Source organism: Chrysochloris asiatica, unplaced genomic scaffold (assembly GCF_000296735.1).
Source record: "Chrysochloris asiatica unplaced genomic scaffold, ChrAsi1.0 scaffold00025, whole genome shotgun sequence".
NCBI classification, from domain to species: Eukaryota; Metazoa; Chordata; class Mammalia; order Afrosoricida; family Chrysochloridae; genus Chrysochloris; species Chrysochloris asiatica.
Genome location: NW_006408543.1, coordinates 21,366,876 through 21,378,691, shown reverse-complemented (window position 1 = coordinate 21,378,691; position 11,816 = coordinate 21,366,876). Strand labels below are relative to the sequence as shown.

At 38.2% G+C, this 11,816-nt stretch overlaps 1 protein-coding gene across 1 annotated transcript in view; it reads right to left on the bottom strand.

Annotated features, from left to right (window-relative positions):
- The window catches only part of EML5 (echinoderm microtubule associated protein like 5), a 266,949-nt gene that overhangs the window by 35,915 nt on the left and 219,218 nt on the right, over positions 1-11,816 (bottom strand). The window contains exon 33 of the mRNA XM_006839584.1: positions 3,139-3,159. Coding sequence (XP_006839647.1) covers positions 3,139-3,159 — 21 coding nt within the window. The remainder of the gene's footprint in view (positions 1-3,138; positions 3,160-11,816) is intronic.

Here is an 11,816-nt window from a genome sequence, read left to right as displayed (position 1 = left end):
CCAGCATTTATTGTCTTCTCCATTTTTCATCTTTGCTGTTATTGTTGGTGTGAGATGATAGCTCCCCATTGCCTTCTTGCCTGCATGGTTTCTGTTGAGAAATCTGAGCTTAGTCTGATTTGCTTGCTTTTGTATGTTACACTTCTCTTTCTCCTAGCTGCCTTCAGGATTCTGTCCTTATCTTTGATTTTGGAGAGCTTATATGTCTTGATGTTTTTCTTTTAGGGTCTATCCTTCCTGGGGTTTGCTGAGCTTTTTGGATGTTTATCTTTTTCTTTTTAGGATGTTAGGGAAATTTTCTTCCAGAAGTTCTTCAACTATCTCTTCTGTGGACTTGTGTGATTCTTCCTGTTCTGGAATGCCGATAATTCCTAAGTTATTCCTCTTCATGTTGTGCAACATGAATCTTAGACCTTCTTTAGATATTTTTTATGCCTTTTTCAGCTTGTTATTCTATCTTATTGGTATTGAGAGATTTATCTCCCAGTTCACTAGTTCTGGCTTCCATCTCTTCAATTCTACTCCTTTGCCCTTTCAGTATATTGTCCATTTCTTATATTCTATTATTAATTGTCTGGATCTCTTTCTGTAGGTTTTGAATTGTTTCCAATGCTGTATCTATCTTATTTGATTGTTCTGTAGCACTTTCCTTACTTCTTCCTATTTTTCTCAAAGTGTTTTGAAACATTTTATATTCATTTTTCTGAATTCCTTCTCAGGCATTTCCAAAGCCTGCACTCCTTCCAGTATGGAGTATAGGTTTACCTCCAGCTTATTTGTCTTTGTCACTTTATCTAGTTTCTAGACATGTGCTGATGTGATCATCTGTTTCTGGTTTTTTTTTTTTTTGCATATTCACTGGTTAGCTGTGGCCTTAAAACTTAGATGGGTGTGTGTTTTGGTATTTTTTATGTTTTCTGATTGCCTCCAGGTAGATGTGATCAGGAGATGGGCTTCCCTTTACATTTTTCTTCCTGAAAAATTTCAAGATGCCACTGTTGGTCATTATGATGTAACTCATGATTTAATTTTCAGCCCGTTTCCTTTTTAGTCTGCCTGTCCTACTCCACAACCCCCATTCAGGCCTTTTCCTTAGTGATAAACAGTTCAGCACCAGCTGTGGCTGTTTTGTGCTTCCGTTTGTTTTTAAGTGTAAACTGCCCCTTTAAATTTTGAGGAGATCTTTGCGCATGTGTAACAGAACCCTCCGGGGATGGGGTTGGGGTGTTCACGCTCTCAGGAACCCCCTCTAGTCACCAGAATGGAGATGCACAGACAGCAAGAGGCCATTAAACAGATGTGAAAAAAATAATGTCCACACCTTTATCTCCCTGCTTCTGTCAGGAGTCCGTGGCTACTCTGATCCTTCCTGGGTATGGTCTCGCTCGAGATAGCTGCTCAGGGAGCAGCTGAGAGCCTTGGATTACAAAGCACTGGGTTTCTTGCTTCTGCTACAAATTTCACTGGCTATAAGCCTTCCAACTTTCTAAATATTTCTTTCTAAGTGGTTCAGAGTTCTGGGACCATCCCCTGAGCCTGCTTGGTCTGATATTCTGTGTTGTTGCTGACAGAGCTGCTCACTCTGCACTTTCACCCTATCTGCCATCTTGTTTGTTTTCTCCATCGTTTGATTTCTTGACTGCTGCTTCCATGGGTGTTGATAGTTGATCCAAGAAGAATGAAGTCCTTGACAACTTCAATCTTTTCTCCATTGTTAAGAATGTTGTTTATTGGTTCAGTGGTGAGGATTTTTGTTTTCTTTACATTGAGATGTAACCCATACTGAAGGCTGTGGTCTTTCATCTTCATCCGTAAATATTATAAGTCCTCTTCACTTTCAGCAAGCAAGGTTGTATTATCTGCGTATCACAGGTTGTCAATGAGTCTTCCTCCAATCCCGATACCACGTTTTTCTTCTTATAACCCAGCTTCTTGGATTATTTGCTCAGCATACAGGTTGAATAAGTATGGTGAAAGAATACAACCCTGTCACACACCATTCTTTATTTGAAACCATTCAGTGCTCCCATGTTCTGTTTGAACAACTGCCTCTTGGTCCATGTACAGAGTCCTTATGAGCACAATTAAGTGTTCCAGAATACTCATACTTTGCAATGTTGTCCATAGCTTAGGTATCATCAAATACTAATATCAATCCACAAACATGATTTTAACTGAGTATGTATTCATTGCTTAGAAAGTATTTAAAGAATTCTCTTAGTCTTCTTTTGATGCTTGCCTTTAACATATATTGCATTCTAGAATATTCATTTTAAATGGAAAGTTAGGTAGAAGTTCCTCAATGGGACAGTTAAAATGGATTTTGGAAATATGAACCTTTTTTTTTTTTTAAAACAAAATCTGAAAAAAAATTTTGCTTGAAATACAGTTTGAGTACAGAAAATATATTTAACACTAGTTTCTATAGAAATGGAGATCTCACTTCTTATTTTAAGAAGTGTATACAGCAGCTTGACATTACTTGTAATGCAAACAGTTGTAATCAAATGACTTTATCAAGGAATCTGCTGTTTTGCCTTGTGATTTTAGGTTGAATTCAGTCTTGAACAACAGTGAATTATGAACTTCATTTGCTCTAATAGACTTAACCATCAGCTTGTCTATGAGCTTATATTAGAAATAGAAGCAAAATGTCTTGACTTTCCTCCCACACAACAGTTTGATGGCTTAGCTGTAGTCTGGATCAAGACTGAAAATTTTCATAATAAGAATTACCCTCAACCACAGTTACATGAAATGGTTTTGGAAAATAGACTTAATAATGTTTCTTACTGATTTCAAGTTCAATTCCACCTCCTACCATTTATATGATATTTAAATAAGAGCTGTTGCAATGATCAAATGTGTTAATACATGTAAAACGTCTTTGTAATAATGCCGGGCACACTGAAAAAATAAAAACTTATTAGATTAAAGCAAACAAATAAGCTAAAGCAGCGCTGACTACTACTATTATTATCATTACTGCAGATTGGCCACACTATCAGAACATCATAATGATGCCGTTTTCACTTAAAAAGCCACAGAATAGGTTCAAGCATCTTATTACTCTATAAAATTTTTGGATACCATGTCTACACAACATGATTAAAACAGAAAATGTTTAATTTTCTTTACCTGACATGTCTGCTGAGTCACCTAAAGTGGAAGTAAAAAAAAAAAAAAAAATCCATAAATATCATAAATGCCAAAATAAACCTCAGTAATTGTAAAAGAATTTAGAAAAAACATTATATATAAAATTTGTTTTATTACATTAAATTTTGCAAATGGCTTGCTTGTGAAGCCACATAAATGGCACACTGATTTCAACAGTACATATATATTAACATTCTGTGGATGAAACCTTTCAATCTTTGGATCAAAACTTAATTTTTTTGCCTTTCATAAGTTACATGAAATTAAAAAAACAATGTTACTATGCTTTGAATTGGTATGAAGTTCATTTTGGGTTAGGAAGTATACTTCTAAAGGGTCCAAGGGACCCACACACACCTCTACTTGCAGGGAAGACACCAACCCAAACTTCCTGAGAGAAATGAGGGCACAAGGTACTCTATGACTCAAGAAAGAAAAGTTCTTAATTCACCCTATATATTATAATCCTTTCCTTAATCATTTTTATTTTTACTAAACTTTTCTGCATGCATAAAAGACTATCAAAAAAGGACCCCTGAAAGCCTCTGCTTATTACATTTGTAGTGGAAATATCTACTAACCAGAATCTTTGAAGCAAAATTCTTTAGCAAGAAAGAAAGGGGTAAAAAAGTCTAGGAATCCTTTCAAGATAAATGATTGCTTTCTGATTTGTAGAGCCTTATTGTTGTTGTTAAGTGACGCAGGGAAAAAAATAGAGTACTTGAGTGGACCACACAGGAAATATGTTCTTATTTCTGAACATGCTCTGATAAAGCCAAATGGTGAGAGGACTTGAAACTGTGCCCCATGAAGAGTGGTTCAAAGACTGGGGATTGAGTTGGGTAAAATTAGGCTTTACCCTGAATATCCGAAGGGCCTAGAACAAGGGAATAAATGAAAGCTGAAACATCAGAGGTATAGATGTTCTAAAGTAACCCCCAAACCTAAAACTATTAAATTTTCTATCCTATTATATTTACAAATACACCTCTATAATGACCTGGAAGGCTTGGTTCAAATGAGAACTTCTTGGAGTTCAGGATAGCATGAGGCACTCTTGGCCTGTCCCCTTCTCTTTCTATCCCCAGTGTTATGCATACCACGAGGGGGCAGGGAAGCTCATACGTGGTTACCCACACCTAAATTTCATCCACCCCTGCCCCAGTGAATAGCTGCTCTTTGGCCACCCTTCAAGACTGCACACATTGGCAGTGCAGTCTGTATTTGGGAGGATGGATTCAGAAGGGGGCTTGGGCCAGCCCAGAAGTAAGTTCATGATCATTTGGTAGAGAATTCTGGGGTTTCGCATTCCAGAGCTTAGTCTAAAAGGCAGTGAGCTCAGGACGTAGGCTCCCCATGAGGAGCAAGTACACTGCTCTCACGTTCTCTTGGCTCCACCGAGTTTAGTTGGAGGATGTCCACATGACTTTCTGAAGTATGGTGCTCGGAGCAGATGCCCCTCTTGTCTGGGTCTAAGAACAGTACTAGTTAAGATACAGGGAGAATATAATAGTTGTCTCCAAATACTAGAAGACAATGCCATGGGAATAAACGATTAGCTATTCTAGGTGCCTCAAGAGGGAGGGCCATTGTGTAGCAATCAGAGTTAGGTTTGTGTTCTAGAAGCAACAGCAGCAGCATGTTAAAGGAGAGGTTAGACTACTGCATTAAGCAGCAAGTGGCAGTGGAATTCAAACATATTTAAGAGGAGCTTTATCAGAGATATAATAGACGAGATTTAAGTATATAATAATAGGATAAAATTAAATATTTGTCCCTTGGTTCCAAGATTATAATTAAGAAAAATTTTAGTGTAACTGGCTAAAATGAAACATTTCAATTCATCTATATGATTCATAACAAAAAGACTTATTAAACAGCTTGGAAACAAAGTAACTCTTTAGGTTCAGAAGAGGAAAAGTTTCTTCTCACATTGTGCCCTCCCCTGAGTTTACATTACATTTAATTTAGTCATTACTAAGGAATTTTTGTTATCTATTTTGTGGAAGGGTACAAGGCTATGTGTGATCTAAAATCTACCTCTGTATTATGTATTCCCCAGACAATGACTTGGAGGGAGAGAGGAGGATGGTTAACCTCTCCCTGTTCCTATACCATTGTCTTTCAGAATAAAGAGAACCCAGTGAGTAAAAGAGACAGCTTTCCTGAAAGATTAAATTGTGATAATGCCATTTCTTAAGGAAAAGAGAAAATACAGTATTCATATATGAAAGAAATTTGCTAAATAGAGAAACAGAATAAAGGAAAAAAAATCAAAGTTGGGAAATGAAAGAAACATTTGTTGCAGTTAGATGCTGAGTCAATTCCAACTCACAACCCTGTGTACAACAGAATGAAACATTGGCCAGCGCACCATCCTCACAATCCTTGCTATTGAGCAAGTCATTGCAGAAATTATGTCAATTTATCTCCATGAGAGGCTTTTTCTTTTTTGCGGACTCTATTTTGTTGTTGGTGGTTGGTGCCAAGTTGCTTCTCAATCATAGCGAGCGACCTTATGCACAACAGAACAAAACACTGCCTGGTCTACGCCATCCTGACATACTTTACCTTTATACTTTACAAGCATAATATCCTTTTTCATGGACACGTCCCTCCTGATAAGATGTTCAAAGTATGTGAGACAAAGTCTTATCACCCACACTTTTAAGACGTACTCTAGCTATACTTCTTCCAATACAGACTGGTTTGTTCTTCTGGCAGTCTATGGTATATTCAATATTCTTGCCGACACCGTAATTCAAAGACATCAATTCTTCTTTGGCCTTCCTTATTCAATGTCCACATGTATATGAGACGATTGAAAATGCCTTGGGTTAGGTGCAACTTAGTCCTCAAGGTGACATCTTTGCTTTTAAACACTTTAAAGAAGACTTTTATAGCAGATTTGCCCAATGTGATACAACTTCTGATTTCTTAACTGCTGTTTTCAGTGGATGTTATTTGTAAATACAAGAAAGATAAAATCTTTAGCAATTTCAATCTTTCCCCCATTTATTACAGTGCTGCTTAGTAATTCAGATGAAGATTTTTGTTTTCTTTATGTTGAGGTGTAATCCACACTGAAGGCTGTAGTCTTTAATCTTCATCAGTTAGTGCTTCAACTCTTCTTTGCTTTCAACAAGGAAGGCTGTATTACCTATGTATATATTAGGTACTGTTGAGACATATCTGACCCATAGAGGCCGTATGTGTAACAGAATGAAACACTGCCTGGGGCTGCTTGATCCTCAAATTGCTGCTATGCTTGAGCCCATTGCTGCTGCCACTGTGCCAATCCATCTCACTGGGGTCTCCCTCTTTTTCCCTGACCCTCCACTTTACCAAGCATGATGTTCTTTTCCAGGGATTGGTTCCTTCTGATAATATGTCTGAAGTATCAGAGATGAAGTCTAGTCATATAGGCTTCTGAGGAGCATTCTGGTTTTACTTCTTCCAACACAGATTTGTGTGTTCTTCTGGTAGTCCATGATACCTTTAAAATTCTTCTCCAACACCATAACTAGAATGCATCAATTCTTCTACAGTCTTCCTTTTAATAACTTCACTTTCACAAACCTGTGAGGTTATTAAAAATACCACACCTTGGGTCAGGCAGACTTTGGTCTGACATCTTTGTGCAGGAGATTTGCCAAATGCAATATGCCATGTGATTTCTTGACTGCTGCTTCCATTAAGTGTTGATGGTTGATCCAAGAAGAATGAAGCCCTTGACAACTTCAATCTTTTTCCATTTATCATGATGTTATCTATTGGTCCAGTGGTGAGGATTCTTGTTTTCTTTACACTGAGGTGCAATCTATACTGAAGGCTGTGCTCTTTGATCTTCATCAGTAAGATTTTAAGTGTTCTTTGCTTTCAGCAAGCAAGGGTGCATTATCTGTATATTGTAGGTTGTTAATGAGTCTTTCTCCAATCCTGATGCCACATTCTTCTTCATATAATCCAGCTTCTCGGATTATCTGTTCAGCATACATACTGAATAGGTATGATGAAAAAATACAACCCTGGCACACACATTCCCTGATTTTAAACCATTCAGTGTTCCCTTATCTGTTTGAATGATTCCTCTCAATCTATGTACAGCTCTCTCATGAACACAATTAAGTGTTCTGGAATACACATTCTCCACAATGCTGTTAATAGCTTGCCATGATCCACACAGTAGAAAGCCTCTGCATAGTCAATAAAGCAGAGGTAGACACCTTTCTGGTATTCATTCTCTGCTTTCAGTCAAGATCCAGCTGACATCAGCAATGATATCCCTCATTCCACGTCCAAGTCTGAATCTGGTTTGAACATCTAGTAGTTTCCTGTCAATGTACTATTGCATATAGCTGGCTGTTAATGAGTATTCCTCCAATCCTGATATCACATTCTTCTTCATACTATTCCAGCTTCTCAGCTTATTTGCTCAGCATACAGACTATGTATAGTGAAAGGATACAACCCTGATGCACACCTTTCCTAACTTTAAAACAGGCAGTATATTTCTTTGTTCTGTTATAAAGACTGCCTCTTGGTCTAGGTACGGTTTCCACAGGAGCACAGTTAAGAATTCTGGAATTCCCATTCTTTGCAATGTTATCCACAATGTGTTATTATCCACACAGTTAAATGTCTTTTGTAGTCAATAAAATACAGATAAACATTTTTTGGGCATTCTCTTCTTTCAGCCTAGATCCATCTGACATCAACAATGATGTTCCTTGCTCCATGTCTTCTGAATCCAGCTTGAATTTCTGGCAGGGCTCAGTTAATGTACTGTTACAACTATTTCTTCTTTTTTTTTTTTTTAAATCATTTTCAGCAAAATTATGCTTTCTAGTGATAGTAATGATACTGTTTGATACTTTCTGCATTCTGTTGGATATTTCTTTGGAATGGGCACAAATATAGATCTTTTCCACTTGGTTGAATAGATAGCTGTGTTTGAAATTTCTAAGCATAGAAAAGTGAGTGCTCCCGGCATTGCTTTAGTTTGCTGAAGCACATTATTTGGCATTCCATCAATTCTCGGAGGTGTGTTTTTCTCCAATGCCTCAGTGCAGGATGCACTTCCTCTTTCAGTACCACTGATTCTTGATCATACGCTACCTTCTGAAATGTTTCAAAGTTAACTGATGCTTTTTGGTGCAGTGACTTTGTGTATTCCTTTCATCTTTCCTTGATACTTCCTTTGTCTTTCAATATTTTGCCCACAGAATCCTTCAATATTATAACTCAAGGCTTCAGTTTGTTCCTCAGTTTTTCACCTTGAGAAATGTCGAATGTGCTCTTCCCCTTTGGTTTTCTGCCTCCATGTTTTTGCATGTCTAATTTTAATACTTTGCCTTCTGGAGCCACCCTTTCAAATCTGTTTAGTTCTTTTACTTCCTCCTGTCCTCCATTCACTTTAGCTACTCTGTGTTCAAAAGCAAGTTTCAGAGTCTCTTCTGATACCCATTTTGGTCATTTCTTTCTTTCCTGTCTTTTTAATGGCCATTGCTTTCTTCATGGATTGATGTCCTTGATATCATCTCACATCTTCTCTGGTTTTTGACCATCAGTGGTCAATGTGTTATGCCTATTCTTGAGAAGATCTCTAAATTCAGGTGGAACATACTCAAGATCATACTTTTGTTCATGTGGACTTTGAAATTTTTTCTTCATCTTCAGCTTGAACTTACAGATGAGGAATTGATAGTCTGTCCCACAGCCAGCCCCTGGTCTTATTCTAAAGGATAATACTCAGTTTCTCCATTGTCTTTTTCCCACTTTGGATTCCTGTGTGTTCTATTTAGGAGACAATTAAATTATTGAAAAAAGTCTATTTGCAATGAGCAAGCTGTGGGTTTTGCAATATTCTATCATATCATCGACAGCATTATTTCTATTACCATGTCTGTATTTTCCAGCTATCTTTATTGTTAAGAAGAATCATATCTTCTAGAATTCTATTCATAGAAAGTAAATGCAAGGGTTTTGTCTTTTTGTAAGCTGCTTGTATCCACAGCATGAAAACAATGCTTCACAAATGGTAAGTGCTCAGTAAGTTTGTTAAATGAGTGAATTCACTCAGCAAACTGTAACTGAGCAATAACTATGTACACCAAAAGGCACTGAGCTGGGTGCTTTGGAGATCAAAATGATAACATGGTTTCTTTTCAATTAAGATTTGAGCCTCACTCCTCATGTAGAATGAAAATAAAACTCAAAATCCTTACCACACCTTTCTGCCAGAGCAGCCATTGAAGAAAAGCAGCCATGGCTGTGAGCTACCCTATGGATGTTGGCCTCAACAAGGGCCACAAAGTAACCAAGAACATGAGCAAGCCGAGGCACAGAAGCCGCCGTGGGCGCCTCACCAAGCACACTGAGTTCATGTGGGACATGATCCGGGAGGTGTGTGGCTTTGCGCCTTATGAGCACCCACCTGTGGAGCTGCTCCAGGTCTCTAAGGACAAGTGGGTGCTCAAGTTCATGAAGAAAAAGGTGGGGACACACATCCGCGCCAAGAGGAAGCGAGAAGAGCTCAGCAATGTCCTGGCCGCCACAAGGAAAGCGGTTGCCAAGAAGGACTGAGCAGGTCCCTGTCTACTGTGCCCCCCCTCCCCAATAAAAACCTTTACACACACACACACACACACACACACATCCTTACCACAAAAGGAGTTGCTGCTGTGTGCCAATAAGTAGATTCTGACTCCTAATGACTTGATACGACACAGTACAACTGCCCCCTAGGGTTTCCGAGGTTGTAATGTTTATGGTCACTACTTTCAGTTTGTTGTACTGTGTGGCCTGCATGTTGCTGTGATACTGGAAGTTACATCATTCATGGTGGACAGATTTCAGCTGAGCATCCAGACAAAGACAGATGAGGAAGAAGGAGAAGTGAACTATTTCTGAATGTTTAGACACTGAAAACCTTATGATTATCAATACTGTCAGATTTAGTGCCAGAAAACAAACACCTGAGGTTGGAAGACATTCAAAATGCAAGTAGGGAAAAGCTGCCTTCTCAGAGTAGAGTTGACTATGATGACATGAATGGAGTAAAGCTTTTGGGACCTTCATTCACTGATGGGGCAAAACTCAAAATGTGGAGAAACAAGTGCAAACATCCATTAATAATCAGAACATAGTATGTGCTAAGAAAGTAGGAAGTTGTCAAAAATGAAAAGAAATGCATGAAGATCAATATCCTAAGTATTAGTGAACTGAAAAGGACGGGTACTGACCATTTTGAATTATACAATCATATAGTTTACTAGGCTGGGAACAACAAATTCAAGAGGAATGGTATTGTATTCATCATCAAAAAGAACATTTCAAAATCTATCTGGAATTATATCCATATGCCTACAAAGAAGACCAAGGAACTCTGGCAGCGTAGTGGTTACAAGTCGGGCTGCTAACCTCAAGGTCAGCAGTTAAAAAACTACTAGCTGTTCTGGGGGAGAAAGATGAGGATTTCTGCTCCCATAAAGATTTACAGCCTTGGAAACCCCGTGCAGGGTCACTAAGAGTCAGAACCGACTCCAAGGCACATAACCACCGCCACCACAAAGGAGACTAGTTAATACCACTATTATTCAAATTCATGCACCAACCACTAAAGAAAGTGATGATGAAATTAAAGAATTCTACCAACTTCTTCAGTCTTCAATTGATCAAATATGCAATGAAGATGCATTGATAATTAATTACTGGTGATTGAAAAGGGCAGGTTGGAAATAAAAGAGGAAGATCAGTCATTGGAAAATATGGCCTTGGTGACGGAAATGATTCTGAAGATCACATGACAGTTTTGCAAGAACAATGACTTATTCATAGCAAATACCTTTTTAAAAACAACATAAAAGGTGATTGTACACCTGGGCCACACCAGCTGGAACACACAGAAATGAAATTAACTACATCTGTGTGAGGAGATAGTGGAAAAGCTCTATATCATCAGTCAATAGAAGGCCACATGCAAACTCTGAAGCAGATCATCAATTGCTCATATGCAAGTTTAGGCTGAAGCTGAAGAAAAGCAACATAAGTAAGTTCATGAGAACCAAAATATGACCTTGAATGCATCCCACCTGAATTTAGAAACCACCTCAAGAACAGATTTGATACATTAGATACTCAAGACCGAAGACCAGAAGAGTTGTGGAATGACATCAAGAACATCATACAGGAAGAAAGCAAAAGGTCATTGAAAAGACAGGAAAGAAAGAAAGAAATAGATGTCAGAATAGACACTCAAGAATACTCTTGAGTATTGAGAAGCTGAAGCAAATGGAAGAAAGGTGGAAGTAAAAGTGCTGAACAGCACTGAGAGAGGTTTGTATGGGCTAAATGGGACACAGGTAAACAGTGATGCATGCTCAACCTTGGAACAACAGGGCTCTGTGATACAGGGATTGAGGCATAGTTCGAAGAGGGGAAATAATACTAAGATGCTTGACTATCTTATGTATATTGGTTTCCCTTGCCTACCATTGTTAAATGGAAACTTGAGTGGGACAGAAAGGAAAGTCAGGAAACATGATTACAGAAAGCTTGTAAGTCTGTCTTCAGCCTATAACTGACTGGAATACATAAAAGGGGTTCTAGAACTTGCCTAGTGAATTAGGCCTCCTGTGGAGCCTTTGCAGTGTATA